Here is a 20,964-nt window from a genome sequence, read left to right as displayed (position 1 = left end):
GTCTGATTTGTGACAGAGCATAGACACAGGACATATAAATGCACACACTTGAAATTAATTGTGTGCATACACATTGCAAGTACCACACCACAAACCCACACTGATTTTAGGAGTCCCTCGGTGTGGTAATAACAGTACTGTGTGGTGTGTGACAATTCAGTTGAAGTAATCCTCTGTGTAAAGCAGCAGGCCCGGGAGAGCAAGATGACACATAGGCAGTATCATGCGACAGCAGGTTCACAAAGTTTATTACATACAGAGAATACATATAGTGTTGGACACAATGACGTGACCAGAAGATACAGATGTATGAGGCATAGAAACAACAGAATGTAGGATAAGAATAAGGATGACCTTACTGGCATCTCGTATTTTTTTGCGCTACTAACCGCTCCTACATCTGGCTTTGTGTGTATGTCCGTTCATCCGTACTTCGCGGGACGTTTAATGAAATGAACTCATAAAAGGCACCGCTCACTTCACACTGGGTGTGATTTTTATTAAACATACTGTGCAGCATCGATTCTCAAACGTTTTCATGTCAAGGACCCAATCTGATAGTCAGGGACCCCCATATAGGATTTGTGTTCACAGCTTTTAGCTATTTTCAAACATCCAATGTGTATGTAGGATTAAACTGGTGGAATTGTGGTCCTAATTTTGGTCCTGGAGGGGTTTCCTCCTGGAACCCCACTTTAACAACCATTGCTGTACAGTACACTGATGCACACACCCTACCACAAATTAATGTTCTCTGCGAGCGTACACGGCGGCAATGATGCCATTCAAATGACCATTCATCACGTGTCATGATTGGAGGTGATGTGCTTTGCTAAGAGATCATGCATCCATCATGATGCCCGCAGCAGCAATGGTCTTTACATGTGATATGGAATCCTTCCCAGGCAATTAGCTCTGAGTAATCCTCAGGTCAGCAGAATGCAGCCCTATGTGAACTTGTGGAGAACGGGGCCAGAGCGTAATTCAATTCAATAACTCTCGCTCAATTGGCTCTCTACAGAATTGATTTAAAAGTATAACTCCTCCAAGGATTAGCCTTCTAATCGTATTTGCCTTGTGTTGTGAGGTAGGTAGGTGTAGGTGTGTGTGGTGTAGGTGTGTGTGTGGGTGTGCGTGTGTGTGTGCATGTGCGTGTGTGCGTGGAGTGTGTGTGTGTGTGAGAGAGAGAGAGAGAGAGAGAGAGAGAGAGAGATGGGGGGGATAGAGAGAATTATTGTAGGGGGACTATATATACAGATCTCAGAAAATAAAAATATTTTGTAAAACTTCCCACTGGACTTCAAGCAACTCTGACTTCAGAAGGTTGACATTTCTCTAATATAAATCCTTGTTTTGAGCGGTGTACTCTTGTGTAATATTGTAATATTTTGAAACATGGACTTTTGATATTCATGAGCTGTATGCCATAAAAAAAATCTAAATTTTAACCAAAAATGGTTTGGAATAATTCACCGAATGTGCAATATATCTAGAATATATGAAAGTTTCAAGAAATATTATGAACGTTTCAAGAATATTTACTTTTACAAAATATTCAGATTTTCTGAGATTGATCTGTACATTTCCAAGGTACATCAAATTCTACTGGGTGAAATGCCATGGAACTTGCTGATCAAGTTGCTCATACACTCCAGAGGATGAACTGAGCTTGTGGTGAACACATGTTTATGGTGTGCATGTGCATTGAACATTGTGCTGTATGTCATTGTCTCAGATCAGTCGTAATGAGAAGCAGTGGAGAGCGTGGTTTGACAAGGAGGCTCCCGAGGAGGAGGTGGTGCCCAACTCTTATGACCAGGCTCTGGACTGCTTCAGGAGGCTGCTCCTCATTCGCTCCTGGTGCCCTGACAGGACCATCGCACAGGTAAGTGTGTTGTATGGCAGTGGTTCTCAACCTTTTCAGGCCGTGATCCCCCCAAATAATCATATTTTAACTGGGGATCCCCCCCCCCCCCCTGACGAGTATACTAAAAGTTGAGGCATTACCTTTTGTAAAACACGGTTCTATTGTGAAAATAGCAGATCTAGATCGGCTAGTTTCACAATTTCTGCCTCTAATATTTGACAATTTGTCCGATGTTTAATTTGTCATTTTAGAGGTGTTAAAAAGTCCTTAAATTTTCACTTTAGAAATGTGCAGATACCCTCTATACACTTAAACTTTATATTGGTTTGTTTACTGTAGAGTGAGAAAACAATATTGCACATTAAGTTAATCATCTGGGGACCGGGACCCCCCAAAATTATTTGGGGGGTCCCAAATGGGGTCCGGGGGGGTCCGACCCACAGGTTGAGAACCACTGTGTATGGTGTGTGTGTTGTGCCATCTGTCCCAATGGCCTGGCCTTATCCCCAGTGGTGGAAAAAGTACTCACTCACATGTTTTACTTATTAAAAGTATCAATACTGCAATATAGAAATACTCCAGTATACTCAAGTAAAAGTCTGGAATTCAAACTTTACTTTACACAAATATTGGTATCAAAATGTACCTAAAGTACCAAAAGTAAAAGTATACATTAGGCAGAATGTCCTATTTCAAGTTTTCAAATGTATAAACATATTTTGAAAATAGCAGCTGTCAACTGCTCATTTGTTTTATTGAGATGAGATTATTTCAGTACAGGAGAATACTAGTGAACTTAATTGAGCACTTAATAGGTTTTGAGCTAAAAAGTTTGGGAACCATGCACAGAGCATCAAAGTTCCGTTATGTACTATAGAACAAGGACACCAGCACTCACTTTAGAATGAATTCTTCTTGTTTATTGAAGGTTTCCCCCAGCAGCAGCAAACAAGCGGACGTTTCGGCCCAACAGGCCTTCCTCAGCGTGTACAGTTACATGCTGAGGAAGGCCTACTGGCCCCAAACGTCTGCTTTTTTGCTGCTGCTGGGGGGAAACCTTCAATAAACATGAAGAATCTGTTCTAAAGTGAGTGCTGGTGCTCTTGTTCTTTTCTATACCGTGCACCCAAGACGAGTATATTGCTGAACTACTCTTTGACGAGTGCTCCTCTTTTCCTTTCTTGAAGTATCCCTTATGTACTTATAACACTCCTCTGAGATTGAACGCAATATCGATATTATATTACTCTCTTCTTGTCCTCTCCATCAGGCCCGTAAGTACATCACAGAGTCGATGGGGGAGAGGTACGCTGAGGGGGTGATGCTGGACCTGGAGAGCACCTGGGAGGAATCCGATCCCCGCACCCCCACCATCTGTTTCCTGTCCATGGGTTCGGATCCCACCGACTCCATCATAGCACTGGGGAAGCGGCAGAAGATGGAGACCCGCTACGTCTCAATGGGACAGGGTCAGGAGGTCCACGCCCGCAAGCTCCTGCAGCAGACCATGGCTAACGTGAGTCTGTGGAGTGAGATCACTCATTTTAAATAAACATTGGTAGCAGCGGTGGAAAAAGTACTCACATTCTTTACTCGAGCAAAAGTAACAATACTGCAATGTAGAAATACTCTGTTACAAGTAAAAGTCTGGAAATCTAAATTTACTTGAATAAAAGTATAAAAGTATTGGCATCAAAATGTACCAGAAGTAAAAGTACTCATTATGCAAGTTTCAAGTATTCTAATGTATAAAGATCTTCGCGACACATTGTGAACTTGTAGACCGGCTGTTTTCAAATGGCTCAAAATGTACATAGGGTTGAAGTGGCTATGTATGTTTTGTAATAATAATAAAAATAAAACTGATTATACAAAATAAATGTACTGGTAAAAAGTAAAATCTTTGGATCCGAGATGTAGTGGAGTAGAAGTAAAAGTACTGGAAATTGGAAATACTCAAGTAAAGTACAAATACCTCAAAACTGTACTCATTTGGTACCAACACATCAAACGCTTTGATGTCTCCCGGTGCCCACGACGAGTTTGGCGCGTTTTACAGTAAGCTACATTAATCTGTAGCTTACGCTACGAGGCACACGCGGCTGAAGAGAAGCTCCAATTACCCAAATGCAACGGGGAATCACGTGACCAGGAAATCCGGTTCCCTCATAGACAGCAGTGTTATGAGATTCACAAAAGTGCATTTATCTCCTAATCTAACTTTTACATCACGTTCATGTTTAAAACACGGCCTTCTCGACCTGCCGTTACAAAAGCACTGATGCCCGCGATTGTTATTTTTCTGTTCTGAGTGAAAGAAAACACTATCGCAAAAATAAACAGGACATACTCGGATTACATTTACTTTGATTACTTTTACTCTGAGGCTCCGAAATAAGGTTAAATAGCCGGTTTCCATGGTAACCGGCGATTACATTTTGTTTAATCTTGGGGACCCGATGTGTTAACGTGATTGATTTGAATCGTCCTCAGGGTGGCTGGGCCCTGCTCCAGAACTGCCACCTGGGTTTGGACTTCATGGATGAGCTGATGGACACGGTGACGGAGACAGACACTGTCCACGACAGCTTCCGACTGTGGATAACCACAGAGGTCCACAGACAGTTCCCCATCGCACTCCTGCAGATGTCCATCAAATTCACCAACGAACCACCGCAGGGCCTGAAGGCGGGGCTTAGGAGGACATATGCTGGTGAGTTTGTAATCTCAGACTGGCAAGCCATTTGTTGAGTGGGCAAACATTGGCGTGGAAATTATTCTACTGATTTTATAATAGCTTTTTGAGGTCAGCCACAGCTTTGACACTGAAGTTACTTGATATGTAACTGAAAATAGAGTGAGTGTGTGTGCGTGTGCGTCCGTGCGTGTGTGTGAGTGAGTGCGTGTGTGTGTGAATAGGAGATAAGATATTGACGTGCATGCTGGATAGTATGTCTGTCTTGTGTGGTCTGGTCTCAGTCCCCTGGGTTATGTGGAGACACACACAGTCTGATCTTATCACCTTGAATCGATTGTGTAATCACTGGATAGAGGGGTGTGTGTGTGTGTATACCTGGGGGTAAAAGTCACGAAGGACAAAGATCTTACGCAATCTTCTCTTCATCATAATTCAATATATCTACATAACATCCAGTTTGCCAGCCTCTAACTAGCTGTTTATGGATTACTGACTCAGATTACTGTGAACATTCATTGTTCATTTGCATCTGTTCTTATTTTTTTCAATGCTGTATGGTAATTGTTTTCAGGAATAACAATTAGAAAACAGAATACACACCAACTAATAAGGAGCAATTAGATGAATGACAACGAAAGTCTAAAAAGAATATTGATAATCCGATTTCGCTCTTAAAGCATTTGATTTCAACTAATGGTGTCATGGCCATCTCCGTAGCCCAACAGTATGCCACACTTGATACAGTATGCACCACTGAATTTACTTTGTCATAGGAAGATTTAAGTTGAATTTACAGTAAATGATTTTTCTTTCACACAGGCTGTTCACACCCAGCCTCCTATCAGAAATGAGTGGCTCAATTTGTCTCGCTCAGTTAGTGGTGTATGCCATGCTGCTTGTATGTGCCAACAGGTATAAACCAGGACCTTTTGGATGTCAGTAACATGGTGCAGTGGAAGCCCATGCTGTACGGAGTGGCGTTTCTCCACAGCACTGTGCAGGAGAGGAGGAAGTACGGCCCCCTGGGTTGGAACATCCCATACGAGTTCAACCAGGCAGACTTCAATGCCACTGTCCAGTTTGTCCAGAACCACCTTGATGATATGGACATTAAGAAGGTAGGATTGAAGAGAAAAGCCTAACAGCTATATTTTCGTCGGGAGCTTGTCGATATTGCGACATAGCATCTGTTCGATTGCCCATTCTTTCGACGCAGGTGAATGTTAACCTCTAAGCCTAAACCTAACCCAAACCCTAACCCTAACCTCAGTAACCGTGATGCGGGTGAGTAGCTAACCTGGCGACGCTGGTTGTCGAAAGAATGACACATCGAAAGAGTGAGATTTCCTCACTTTCGTTCATGCCTTACCCCTTATCCCTAAACCTTTTTGCCCTTTCTTACTATTTCACAACGCTCACACGGCGTCGTGAGATTGCAGGAATGCTATATTCTCTGCACGAGTCACCGTTGTGCGACAAAGGATGAATCAGGCTTTATGGTCACTCAGTTGATATCATTCATATATTCACGGCATCCTTTAAAGTGCATACTGTACATTGCCAGTGGGGTGGTATACTGGGTGTGAAAGAGAGATGCATATTGTGCAACTCATTAACAGTGCATTGGGTTGGTGTGTAGCTCACAACCTCCCTCATCTCCATTCATTTTTTTTTCTTTATTTCTCATACATAAATAATGGGATTTTTTTCATTAAAGCCATGCTCTGTCTCTGATTTACATTGGCTGTGGCCCTGTCCCAGTTTAATTACAGAAGCACTGGCATGTATGATCTAGACAGTATATCAGCCAGAGGAACCCTGCTGCCATGGAAGAAGATTATTTCTCATTTTCAGACATGAGGATGCAATGATATTTGCCTAATGAGAGTAATGTCTTTTTCAAACTGTACGAATGCTATTTTCATATGAATTCCCATTTGCCCAGAGGGCATGTGGAAGAATGCGCTATACATAATGATACAGAACACTGGATAGGATAACAATTAAAGGAGTAGTTCACCACCAAAACATGACTTATCATAGGGTGTAAACTACCTTTAACATGCTTGTTGTTCATGAATTATTATAATAATTATGATAGTTATTTTAACCACTTTTCAGTCTGTCGTTCCTATTCCTCAGGCATACCTGTACGTAATCTGAGTTCCCAGAAGTCCTTCTTTTTTTTTTCTCGACATTAGGGGGAGGCATAACCTGCCCGAAGAAGTTCACACTATCAAAATCTCCCAATAATGTTTTGTGATACTAGAGTATCTGTAGTACTACACTGTTAGTGATTTGTTCATCCTGATGTTGTTCAGCTCCGGCACCTCACCCACAGTGTTTTTGAGAGTGTGTATGCCTACGCATGCATACACAATGTCAGGTTATGCCTGTCCATATGTCTGTCTATAATAATATTATAGACAGACATATGGACAGGCATGTATACAGTAAGTACCGCTGCAGTACTGCTGGGTGACCTACCTTCAAGTGGCGCTATTGGGCAGCCTAAGGCACCGCTCACTCCCACTGTTTGGGATTTTTCTTAATGGATGATTTAGTTTACTTTTCTGTGTGACTTACTGTAAGTAAAAACATCTGAGTGCTTCTTCCACCTCTGGCTCTAGGGCGTGTCTTGGAGCACGGTGCGCTACATGATCGGAGAGATCCAGTATGGCGGCCGCGTGACTGACGACTATGACAAGCGCCTGCTCAACACCTTCGCCAAGGTGTGGTTCAGTGAGAACATGTTTGATCCAGACTTCTACTTCTACAAGGGCTACAGCATTCCTAAGTGCTCCAGTGTGGATCAGTACCTCACATACATTCAGGTGAGTTGTTCTTTAGCCGCTTGCGGTCCAAATGAAGTAGAGCCGCAACTATAGGTTCTTAGTGTTTCTATTGATTATTTTATCGACTAACGATTCATCAAGAAGTGTGTTAAATATATATATATATATATATATATATATATATATATATATATATATATACATACATATCCGCAAGCTCGAAATGCAGGCTCATAAGAAGTGTGTGTGTGTGTGTGTGTGTGTGTGTGTGTGTGTGTGTGTGTGTGTGTGTGTGTGTGTGTGTGTGCTGTAACTGCTGAAGCAGTTTCATTAAAGCTAGTTTCATTGTGATGGATGGTCAAAGCTACCGGGCTCCACAGGCTTGTGCTCTGCACCGCCTCTCAAATAGAGAATGACAAACCAAGCCTTAGAAAACACGCACGCACGCGCGCACGCACGCACACACACACACACACACACACACACACACACACACACACACACACACACACACACACACACACACACACACACACACACACACACACACACACACACACACACACACACACACACAGAGAGAGAGAGAGATTGCAGGTGCGTCCCTACATACTGTATCTGTACATTGAAATGAAATGCAGACCGGCGGGAAAGGCACTCTACTGTTTAAGATAAAATAAATGAGCACGCCACAGAAACAAAACAAACACCCTGCATTATTATTCCCTCCCTCCCTCCCCTCACCCCTGACACATGCATTTTCTGCCTGTGCAGATTCTCGGCTCTATCTGAACATATATTGTGATGAATGTTTGTGGGATAAGCGAAGCCAATGGAGGCATTAATCATGCCGGTCTATTGTCGCTGCCCACTATAAACTGCTGTCCATCATTTAACAAATGATCCGGTGGTACGTAAGCAAATCAGTCACATTCTGTTTCTATCAGAAGGGACATAATGGGGCCCAGTGGTGGACTGCATTTACTTGAGTAGCCTACTACTGAGTATGCGGATGCTCATGAGTTTTACACCACTACATTTCAAAGACAAATGTTGTACTTTTGACTCTTTTGTTTGTTTGTTTTTTTTAATCAAATGGGTTCAATAATTTAGTTTTTGTTAATTGATAATTTGGTTGGATTTGTGCATTTGTCTAGAAATGATTGCGACCGTAGGACGCAGTTTACTATCAGAACCGTCACAACTTGACTGTATCTGTCTGTCTGTCTGTCTGTTTGTCTGTCTGTATGGGTAACGCTTGTCTTTTTTCTTGATTGACTCTCACGCTCTGACATCACCCTCTGACATCACTGTGATGTCATGGGAACCTAATCCCCTTTATTGCCATATACTGTATGGAGATCCATGTGATGCCAGGGGTGCACATTTCTTTTCAGATGACATGAAACTAACATGACTATAACATTTACATTTTAACAAACCTGGTACATGGCTTTTTATCATCTTGCCAAACCCATTTTGCCACTGACCCTAGTCCCTAATACCCTTTTTACTTTTTCCCCTCTACACCAAATATCTTTGACAAAAATAGTCTGCAAGCTCACATAACCTAATCCACCCATTGGTAGGCTACCAGCAATCCACCCATTGATACCAGTAGTACAGCCACCAATACTACTAATACTGTATTGTAATACCACTTGTAAATCCTTTGATACCAGTAAAACCCCCATTACCAGTAATACAACCATTGACACCAGTACTACATCCTTTGACACCATTAATACATCAATGGTCTCACCTGCTGCACTAAAATGATTTGTACCACAGACTAGCGGTGCTGCTCATTGCATACAAACTCACATGCATGCCAAGACTGTGTTTTGTGCTCATTTCAGTTTCATATGACCTGTCACTCATGCTGGGGTCAAAGCTTTCAAATCAAAGCTTTCACAGGGGAAATACATGAACGATAACATGTTGCTCACATAACATGTAATTATACTGGGTTCCACAGAGACTCACCTCTGAGTGACTGCATACATTCCTCTCTCTGAATAATGCAATAAGTGTTGCTGTCTTCGTTCATTTGGTCGGTTGCTCACGGAGTCGTTGCACACATTTTGTTCAGTACAGCTGCCGGACGACGGGTCATCATGTTCAGCTATTGCACAGTTTGCAATGGTAAACTGCATGGCCACGCTTTTCAAATGTCTCACCCAATCTGAATTTCTTCAATTATGGTTTTAACCAGACTAAATGAAAAGAGTTAAAATTACCACAACAATAATAATAATATTAATAATAATAATCAACTTTAATGGTTAATTGTCTCAAGACATCACTAGTGTGTCATGAATGGCATGGGTCCCAATATTTGCCTGTGAATGAGCTCACAAAATAATGAGTTGCAGGCATTATTCAAAAGATATTTGGTTCTCAGTTTCATCCCATGTAACTTGGGCTCTGGGTAAAAGTTGATTAGACACCTAAAAAAGGTTTCATTGACAGTTCATCTGAGATACTTGGCAGTGTCAGGTTCCACATTTCAGAGATAACTTCTCATAAGCGGTCCCCTAACTAAATCATCCAGCTCATTGTGAAGTCATGAGCTGCTTCTCTCGACTGTTGAGATTCGAATCCTTGTTCAAGGGCACATCTGTCAAGGGCATCTAAGTTGTTGTTTCTGCAGTTATACGACTAGAGCAGGGGTTCCCAAACAACGGGTCAGGATACATTTTTATGGGTCTTGAATAAAGTTCCTACAATTCCTTTTCACTTATTTCAAAAAATAAAGTAACTTTCAGAAACTAGAGGTTCCGACCGATGTGTCTTTGTAAGAATACATGTTGTACCCATCTATCTGTGTCCCTTTTATGCCCATATACATTGGCCAATTTTGATACAGGATTTTCCTAAAATAAAAAATAAAATAAAAAAGATCCATACATTTTAAGAAATAAAGAAATAGTGAAAATACGGTAGCCGATTTACAAGCTCACAATGTGTCAGCTTGTTGATCTGCAATTTTTCACTAGTTTTGTAATACGGCTTAAGTGGTTAATTCATAATGTATTTTTGTAAGAGACACCAAATGTATCTTTTGGGTGTGGAGCTGATAACACTGTAGGTAATTATGTACTAGAAGTCCAAGTACTAATCATTTGATGCGGTGATGTCTTTTGCTCTTGCAGGGCCTGCCAGCCTATGACACCCCGGAGGTGTTTGGTCTCCATCCCAACGCAGACATCACCTACCAGAGTAAGCTGGCTAAGGACGTGCTGGACACCATCCTCAGTATTCAACCCAAAGACAGCTCCTCAGGAGGAGGGGAGACCAGGGAGTCTGTGGTGTCCAGGCTGGCTAATGATATGCTGGAGAAACTGCCACCCGACTATGTACCGTTTGAGGTATGGCACCGTACTGTACCGTATTTGTGTTTATGTGCGAGGTATGTGTGTTTATGTGTGTATCCAAATTAGAGTGTGAAGACAAAGGCGAGGCAAAAGGATATGGATAGAATGTAATGTAACCTTTTTCAGCTAAACGCCAACATCACATCTCTGACAGTGTCAGCTCAGCATTGGCACATGACTCATATCTGATACCCTGTTGTGAAAATAACAACTTTACTTTGTGAATTATTTGCCGCTACCTAACAAAAACAATTGGAAGCCAATTATTGCCAATCGGAATATCAAAAATGTGTATGATACATTTATCACATGACACCAATAATTATTTGTAATTAATACAAAATAATAGATAGAGAATAATAGCAATAATAGCAATTTGAGTTTTGGACAGTAGCTTGGAAAGTAGCAAAAAGTGTCTTTTGAAAAAATGGGAAATGGGTGTGGTCTGGGGTCATGGCATCATGATCGAAGGAAGGCATTCAAGGAATTCTGAGAAAAATTACATTTATGATTCTGTGACTTTGACGGTTTAAGGCCAAAAACTTGGGAGGGAAAAAAAACTTGTGCAGTGTGTGCAAATATACGATGAAATATCTGCTTCTGTATTACAATGAGTAATACAATACTTCCCAATCAGGTAAGAGACCGTCTCCAGAAGATGGGCCCATTCCAGCCCATGAACATCTTCCTCCGGCAGGAGATTGACCGCATGCAGCGGGTCATCGTCCTGGTACGCAACACCCTGACCGACCTCAAGCTGGCCATCGACGGGACCATCATCATGAGCGAGAATCTGCGGGACGCCCTGGACTGCATGTATGACGCACGCATCCCAGCTCGCTGGAAGAAGGTACGTTAAGGAATCCATTCAGGTCTGAACGCAAATCTGTGTCACTTTAGATTTGAACCACTTGAACCATTATTTTATGCTTTAACTATTACAAAACTGTGTGCAAGTACTTGAATATTCTTGACCTGATTCTATAAATGTTTTCTAAATCCTTCTAAGGTTTTTGAAAAATGCATGTTTCTATGTCAGTGCTTCTCAAACCTTTTCATGTCAAGGACCCCCAAAATGATATGTATTTGGCCATGGACCCCCATCTCAAAGATATTTAGTTCCAGGGACTCCCAGAGGCAAAGTTTGAGTACAAATGTTTGCATTAAAAATACATATATTCAAAGATTTGCACAAATTGTCACGACTATTCAAAAATAGCAGATCTACAAGCTTGCAGCGCGGCACTCGGTGCAGCGCTGTGAGCTTGTATATCTGCTTTTTTTCAATAGCTAAAGCATAAAATACACTATTCTAGGCATACATTCGCCGAAAAGGGTTGATCTGCAAGCTCACAGCACGTTGCGTTGCAACACGTTGTGAGCCTGCAGACTATTTTTGGTGTAGAGGGAAAAAGGAAAATCTTTCACTTAGTGTTTTGTTCTTCATGGGCACTTGCAATATTGAGAGACATGGCTGCTCTAATTATCTTTTAGTTTTGCTAAAATAGGACGGACATCCAAGAACCTTGCTCCAAACTCAAATGATCAAATAAAAGCACATATTATTTGTACATTTCTGATGTCAAATAGATCATAGTTAGACTTATTTGATCATAGTAGTATCAGTCAGTCTCTAGTAGCTCATACAGATGGATATTGGGTATGCTTCATTTGAGTTTTCCAGTATTTATTTATTTTAATAGAATTTCATCCACAGTGTACATTTCACTGATGGAGGAAAATAGCTTTCCAGTTTATTTGACAAACTTCACTATTGAAAGAGAGGCAGCAAAACACAGAAGAAATATGAGTCTGTATGGTTTTTATTTCTCTCTGTGGCTTGCATTTTAATAATTGTGTTGGCATTCAAGGAATGCACTCACAAACATTACATTATTGTGCAGACGGGAAATCCAGGGCAAAGGTTCGTATTTTTGTTCAGCGATGGCTCCAGAGAATTGTGACTGGGGGCTAATGAATTTGGGCAACAAACAATAATGAATAATACTAATACGACAAACGCGCTTCTCTCGCTTAGGGTATTGATAACTGAACAGACCAGATCATTGGCAGATGCCAGCTCCAAATCTGTGGACTGTAGGTGATCGGATAGGGTTTTTGTGAGGCTGAAGATGCTTTCTAGCATAGTGACATGCAGAACAAACTGTCCATATAGTATGTTTTACATAGAAGTCAGTCAGTTGTCTTTCACATATTTGTATATTTCATTTATTTATTCCATAAATATTTTTCATCACAATTGTGGAGCCGTCCCTGTTTTAGTTGAACCTCATATTTTTTTTTTCTGGTCTGGTCTCTCTTAAAACTCATTTAATGCCACCCTTTCACCACTAGAGGGGGCCCAGTGTGCCACAGACAATCCCATAGAGATATGCTGGTATATGCAGAAGCCCTGCAGCCATGACTTGCCTGAACACTTTCCTTTGTGCATGTACAGGAAGAGGATGAAGTTAGCTTGAAGTTAGCTATTGGCTACCAAGCATTTTAAAAGCCTTATTTTCGTCAACTTAGCCATGATTAAACCTTGCACACCTCATGCATGGGAAAAAAACAGAGAAGAATGAGCTCTAAAAAATCCAATGCAATCCTGGATTGCATTGTTGTGGGTTTGTGCAGTTTGTTCACAGCTTTCAAACAAAAAAATCCGATTGGAAATCCGTTCAGGCATTCTTGAGATAATAGCCATTATGTTTTACACTGTTGTGAGCTTGGAGGTCTGCTACCTGAGTTGTATGGGGGTTGTATGGGGGTTAAACATAAAAAATCGCGATTGAAATCATGTTCACTAGTTTTGATGGGGTCCAAAAAAAAAATTTCAAAACATTTTTTTTCAATTTTTTTTTTTTTTTTTTTTTTTAAATCACGAGTATACTCGTGATTGGCACTGTGGGATACGCTAATATATCACGAGTATACTCGTGATTGGCACAGAATGAGTTAAGGTAACATGGCGTGACGACATGTCCTCATCCTGTCCTTTACTTTATCTTGTCCTGTTGTCCCCAGTCTCTGTCAGTTCTATTCCGTTGTGCTTGGATTGTGCTGTCTTGGCTAAGCTCTGCTCTAGCGGAGCCGGTCCGTGTCACATCCTGTTGTATTCTACTCAGATCAGCATGGATGATGGAACAGCTTTCTGTGTCTCGCACTCTTTTTTTTATATTCTGCTCTTTTTTTGTTTTGTTGTTCTTGTTCATTTCAGGCATCGTGGGCTTCCAGCACCTTGGGATTCTGGTTTACAGAGCTGCTGGAGCGGAACCGGCAGTTCCAGTCCTGGATCTTTGAGGGTCGACCCAACTGTTTTTGGATGACAGGCTTCTTCAACCCACAGGGGTTCCTGACAGCAATGAGACAGGTAACACACCACCCAGCTATTTAGCTACCACTGGGGAGGGCACCAGATGGCACGACGCACAGACAAACGTGTGTGGGCTTGTATATCGTCACTGTCGGGCAGAAACCTCGTATCTCCAAGTTTCCGATTTGTACGTTTTTTAGCAAAGTAAAGCCCTGCTTCATCATACAAGGCTGTCGCACAAAACTAGTGCAAATAGCAAATCTACAAGCACACAACGCCTCGCGGTGTGAGGTGTGTGTTTGTAGATCGGCTATTTTCACAAGTCTAAATCATTTTTGAAATGATAAATACAAAACTAACGATTTTGGACATACAAGGTTTCCACCAACGACGATATATTTCCCTGTTTCTTGGCATTTGTACATTTGGCATAGAATTCTGCTCTCCGATGAAAGGGAGAATGGGAAGTCATTTATTCATGAAGTTACACAGAGAGACAAAGGCTTTGTGTTTGTGTTTTATTGTATGCCGGTGTTCGTTGTTATCCAGCATAACAGCATGATTGCTTTTTCTTTCAATGCTACTTGAAGGTTCTTCCAGGTCAATCACCCATTGTAGAAACCCTTTCCTCTATAATGGCTTTGCGCTAAGGTCATCTTTATTCTGCTCCAAGGCATAAAGCATATAAACATTAGCTTTACAAAGTGACATCAAAACTAAAATGTCAGCCTCATGAAAATCATAAAACATAAAACTCCTGTTGGAGGACAGGAAGAAAACTTTTTCCTTTTCTGTTGCTGAACTTTTTTTCCTGTCCCCAAGGATTATTTTCCGCTTGACGTTCCAAATCAATCCACTCTTAAAATGTATTTAAAACTCACAGCAATAGCATAACCTTGACAATTAATAAAAGCAACATAAAGTTAATTTAATTGGATTACGGCATCTCAAGTAAGTTTAACATTTCCGCATGTTGATTTTCATACAGCACTCACACCAGTTTATTATTTTGTAACTGTACAAATGGAACCAAATGTTTTGGCTGGTCCAAAACTACAACCTACTGTATGTGTATTGGTCAGTGACACAGACATTCTACATTGTTCCCTTATGAATTCAGCCCAGCTTAAAGTTCATCCTGTCAGCAGTGAAGCCAGTGAAACACAGCGGTAGTTTGGAAGAGACACAAGCCAACTTCCAGGAAGCTCCAAACACCTCTAGCCTCCTGGAGGTTGGCTCCAAACACCTCTGACCTCTGGTCTAGTGACCATTCATAAACTCAACCTATCGCTGGAAAGGGCAAAACCCCCATTACCTCCTCACAAATTCCCCACAGTGTGTCACGGTCGCGATATCCAGGTATATTATAAGAGTTCACCTGTTCCAGCAGTGCTGCCATAGCAGACGATATGTGCGCGGATCATATGCCAGGCGGGCACAAGAATCGAAAAGCTATCAAATAAAAAAAAAACGTGTGAAAAAAGACGTGAAATGAACGTGCTGCTCCTTCCTCTGTTTACAATGTAAACAGATGGGACGGAAGCTACGATTGGGCCTTGGACAGGATACGGAAACCTAGATCCGGTCAGAACTAGTCTCGCAAAGCCAGACAACTATTCCACAATCTCTGAATGCTATATAGAGTCTGGAACAGCAGCTCCCTAACGGCGAGTAATGGAAACGGGCATTACCGTTCAAGAAAATATATTTTAAAATGTCATTTCTGCTAAGCAGCAAGCTAAACATGCTTATATGATTTTTATTTATATAATGATAAATGTGTGCGATGTGAGACTGAAACGGAAGTGACGAGGGGGCTTCACTTCCGCTTCATCTCGCACTCATCGTTTCTATTTCCCTTTACCAGACTGTATGCCGGGAGCATTTGACCAAATCACGGAGGCAACAGTCTGGCCACGCGAGACTAGTCAGAACCGGAAATACGGCAGGATACAGTTAGGGGGCGGGCCTAAGACTCCGAAACGGCCATATACAGCGATCATACTTTTAATTGTTTCATAATGATTAAAGCTAATTAAATTTCCGGGAACGACGGGCATCGCAGAGAGGTACAGCGGGAAATCTCCGGTTTCGACGGGGATCGCAGAGTATGAGTTAAGGGGTGTCAAACTTTCTTTTAAAGAGGGCCACATTGGAAAATATAACACCCATTAAGGGCAGACTACATCTCCAGACATAATGTATGGACCATAACAAAGTCACATACATATGTATCACATTTAAACGCTTTAACTATCATCATCAATATTTAATATCAATGGTTTTTTGTCATGTGTGTGCTCTGAACAAAATACAGATTACTCAGCCTTATTTCAAATTGGCAAATGTAACCAGACGTGCAAGGTAAACAACAATATACAATAAAATAGTCTTTCTTTGATCCCTTCAGAATGAGCCAACAGAGAAGAAGGAATCCTGACAATTTATAGAAAATATTCTTGTGTGATGGTGCTTGAATTTGTCCTCGGGCCGCACTTTGGACACCCCTGCTTTAAGATGTGGTGTGTGGTCTCTCTCCTCATAGGAGATCACCCGAGCCAACAGGGGCTGCGCTCTGGACCGCATGGTGCTGTGCAACGAGGTGACCAGGTATATGAAGGACGACATCACCCAGCCCCCCATAGAGGGGGTGTACGTCTACGGCCTCTACCTGGAGGGGGCCGGCTGGGACCGCCGCAGCTGTAAGCTGATGGACTCAAAACCCAAGGTCCTCTTTGAGCAGATGCCCGTGATCCGAATGTATGCCGAGAACAACGGTGAGGACTTGGAGCGGTGGATTTGGGATGATACGTTTTGTGTGTGTGTGTGTGTGTGTGTGTGTGTGTGTGTGTGTGTGTGTGTGTGTGTGTGTGTGTGTGTGTGTGTGTGTGTGTGTGTGTGTGTGAGTGAGTGAGTGAGAATCATTGGCTCGATGATTCTTTCATACCGTTTTCTTTATTTTGACTTTAGGGGCCATGTACTGTAGATCCGATTTTACGGTTCTCTCTCTCTCTCATTCTCTCCCTCCCTCTCAACCCCTGCTCACATTCGCATCCAATCAGAATCAGTGGATATTAGCGTTTATATGTCAGGCAGACTAAGCATTATTTATTTTGTCTGGGAATGGATACCAGCCGTGTGTATCACAAAGTTTGTTCCGGTTGAGACCAGTGCAGACCTAGACAGGCAGCAACAGACCGCCCGCCTAAAGCCGTTTTATGCTCATGAGACAAGTCTGTTGTCGACAGTGTTCACTGAGAAAAATAATGGACTCTCAACTAAAAAAAGTGCCAAAACTTGGATTGGTATGTTTGTTTTTACTTGACATGAACAGACATGAAGCTCTAGCTGGCAAATAATTAGACACAATAAATGTGCTTTATGGATAGTGTGTGGGTGCATGTGCACATAAGGTCTATGCAGTATGCACCTTTATGCAAGCATACATACATACACGCCAACACATACTGTGGGTTTACTTCCATGACTGTGTTTTAGCTCAGAGGACTGCCTGGATGGTTTTGTTTTCTAGTGAACAACACTGGTAGTTACCCTATACCAGAGGGGGTTTATTTTGAGTTGTCTTCCAAGCCAGTCCATTCAGTTGGAACACAAGGAGAGCCATCAAGGGACCAGACACTCACAAGCCTTGTAATCACTGCGTTTCCCACACAGTGCTCATTATACGGCTCTTCAAGAGGGTCTGTCGCGGTGTCGAGAATCACTCCAATAGCTCTCAAGAATGTTGGGACTGACTCAGTTGAATTAACAGTAACTGAGGTGTTGCTTAATTAGGACTTACTATAGGGCCATGTTGTCCGAACACATTAATTTCCTAATTCCTAATTCTTGCCAATTAAGACAGATATTTCTATTACTGCAATAAGATATTATTCCACTGATTTTCCGCTGGGAACACTGGCAGCTCTGTGGTAATGAAAGTGATCATATTCCTGCTTTCACTGCAATGGTTTTATTTTCCAGTCTGTGTGCATCGATGCATACTTTATGTAAATTCTTGCGTTGCAGGTGTGAAGGATGCCCGCCTGTATTCCTGCCCCATTTACAAGAAGCCAGTGAGAATGGACATGAATTACATCGCAGCGGTTGACCTGAAGACCTCTCTTCCACCAGACTACTGGATCCTGCGCGGCGTGGCACTCCTCTGTGACGTCAAATGAGCCGCTCTTTTGTCTCTCAAATACTGTAGGGATGGGACGACAAGTGATATTATCGTTTATCGTGATAATAAACACTCACGATAATCGTATCGCGGAGATTTAATTTATCGTGATATCGTCCTCCGTCATACACTGGGATCAATTCACCTTTGATTTGCCGAGCTGCAAATCCAGTACCATTTAAACCCTCTATTGGAAAAACGTACTTATAATGTGATAGTCTTTTTTTCACTCTACCAAATCTCTTTGCCAAAAAATAGCCGATCTACAAGCTCACAACGTTGCGACACATTGTGAGCTTGTAGATCAACTATTTTCTGGCAAATGTTCCACCCCAGGATAATGGTTGGGGATATTTTGATTATCGCGATAATATCGTAAATCGTGATTTCTTTGGTCACAATAATCATGATATGAAATTTTCATAACGTCCCATATCCCTACTCTCAAAATGACATGCGGTACAAACTGGTGAACTCTTGTTATATCCAAGGTGGTAATAGTTCAGAATGTACTGCAGATCTGTATTTCTTAAACCAGTGATTCAATTTGCTTTTTTAGTTTTTCCAAGGAGCCTCAGCTTGATACTTTTTTTAATTTTTTTTTTATTATCACTCTAACCCCACATTTTTTCACATATATCCTCATTGTTACTTTAACTCTGAGAATACTATTGGAATCAAATGGAAGTCCAATCGTACACTCTCAGGTTAGACACCCTTAACCACTTAACCACCTGGAAAAAAGACCTGAAAAAAAAAGACCTAAAAAAGAAAAAAAAAATCTAAATGATTGAATTTTACATTTTTTATAAAATTGGGATGCCAAGGTTAAAAAAGGGGGTGGGGGTACTCGGTATCCATGTCCCGTCTCAGATCCCGGGGCCGAAGGAGGACACTCGGGTCTTTTTTCTGCTGGAGGCCAGTGACGGACTGGGCCTACCAGAGGTACCGCCGGGACCCGCTTACCTAATTAGCGTTTAGTAGAAGCGGGTGGCGACGTCGCAGAAAACGAGTGCTCCTTTTTCAATCTGACTGATTTTCCAATCATACTGTAACATATATATTTATGTACATACACAGTTTACACACCTTTAAAGTTTGGATCTATTTAAATAAATAAAAACTCAAATGTGACTCTGTTTTGATTTGCTATTATACTGATGTCGGTGACTACGTTATTGACGATGGTGCTCCTAGAAAAAAGTGAGTCCCATCAAGGCGAAACACCCGGAGAAAAGTGAGTCCCAAAATCCCCCAAAAATTGAGTCCCAAAATCAAGGCGAAACACTTGGAAAAAAGTGAGTCCCATCAAGGCGAAACACCCGGAGAAAAGTGAGTCCCAAAATCAAGGCGAAACACCCGGAGAAAAGTGAGTCCCAAAATCCCCCAAAAAGTGAGTCCCAAAACAAGGCGAAACACCTGGAAAAAAGTGAGTCCCATCAGGGCGAAACACCCGGAGAAAAGTTAGTCCCATCAGGGCGAAACACCCGGAGAAAGTGAGTCCCATCAGGGCGAAACACCCGGAGAAAAGTGAGTCCCATCAAGGCGAAACACCCGGAGAAAAGTGAGTCCCAAAATCCCCAAAAAAGTGAGTCCCAAAACAAGGCGAAACACCTGGGAAAAAAGTGAGTCCCATCAAGGCGAAACACCCGGAGAAAAGTGAGTCCCAAAATCCCCCAAAAAGTGAGTCCCAAAATCAAGGCGAAACACCTGGAAAAAAGTGAGCCCCATCAAGGCGAAACACCCGGAGAAAAGTGAGTCCCAAAATCCCCCAAAAAGTGAGTCCCAAAACAAGGTGAAACACCTGGGAAAAAAGTGAGTCCCATCAGGGCGAAACACCCGGAGAAAAGTGAGTCCCATCAGGGCGAAACACCCGGAGAAAAGTGAGTCCCCATCAAGGCGAAACACCCGGAGAAAAGTGAGTCCCAAAATCCCCCAAAAATTGAGTCCCAAAATCAAGGCGAAACACTTGGAAAAAAGTGAGTCCCAAACACCTGGAAAAAAGTGAGCCCCATCAAGGCGAAATACCAGAGAAAAGTGAGTCCCAAAATCCCCAAAAAACCCCAAAAAAGTGAGTCCCAAAATCAAGGCGAAAGACCTGGAAAAGGTGAGTCCCATCAAGGCGAAACACCCGGAGAAAAGTGAGTCCCAAAATCCCCCAAAAAGTGAGTCCCAAAACAAGGCGAAACACCTGGAAAAAAGTGAGTCCCATCAGGGCGAAACACCCGGAGAAAAGTGAGTCCCATCAGGGCGAAACACCCGGAGAAAAGTGAGTCCCAAAATCCCCCAAAAAGTGAGTCCCAAAACAAGGTGAAACACCTGGGAAAAAAGTGAGTCCCATCAAGGCGAAACACCCGGAGAAAAGTGAGTCCCAAAATCAAGGCGAAACACCTGGAAAAAAGTGAGTCCCATCAAGGCGAAACACCCTGAGAAAAGTGAGTCCCAAAATCCCCCAAAAAGTGAGTCCCAAAATCAAGGCGAAACACCTGGAAAAAAGTGAGCCCCATCAAGGCGAAACAGCAGAGAAAAGTGAGTCCCAAAATCCCCAAAAAAAAACAAAAAAGTGAGTCCCAAAATCAAGGCGAAAGACCTGGAAAAAGGTGAGTCCCATCAAGGCGAAACACCCGGAGAAAAGTGAGTCCCAAAATCAAGGCGAAACACCTGGAAAAAAGTGAGTCCCATCAAGGCGAAACACCCTGAGAAAAGTGAGTCCCAAAATCCCCCAAAA

At 42.1% G+C, this 20,964-nt stretch overlaps 1 protein-coding gene across 1 annotated transcript in view; it reads left to right on the top strand.

The window, feature by feature from the left end:
* Window positions 1-18,234, top strand: part of dnah5 (dynein, axonemal, heavy chain 5) — a gene marked incomplete at both ends in the record, with an annotated part of 181,417 nt that extends 163,183 nt beyond the window's left edge. Inside the window, 10 exon segments of the mRNA XM_080749007.1 lie at window positions 1,736-1,885; window positions 3,138-3,383; window positions 4,361-4,580; window positions 5,478-5,683; window positions 7,196-7,399; window positions 10,516-10,731; window positions 11,375-11,587; window positions 13,958-14,110; window positions 16,599-16,830; window positions 18,083-18,234. Of these exon segments, the coding sequence (XP_080605133.1) occupies window positions 1,736-1,885; window positions 3,138-3,383; window positions 4,361-4,580; window positions 5,478-5,683; window positions 7,196-7,399; window positions 10,516-10,731; window positions 11,375-11,587; window positions 13,958-14,110; window positions 16,599-16,830; window positions 18,083-18,234 (1,992 nt within the window).
* Between the last annotated feature and the right edge of the window lie 2,730 nt (window positions 18,235-20,964).

This window comes from Nannobrachium achirus, assembly GCF_963921795.1.
Source record: "Nannobrachium achirus genome assembly, chromosome: 2".
Taxonomy (NCBI): domain Eukaryota; kingdom Metazoa; phylum Chordata; class Actinopteri; order Myctophiformes; family Myctophidae; genus Nannobrachium; species Nannobrachium achirus.
Note: the sequence above shows the minus strand (reverse complement) of the source record. Positions and strands in the feature narration are given on the sequence as shown.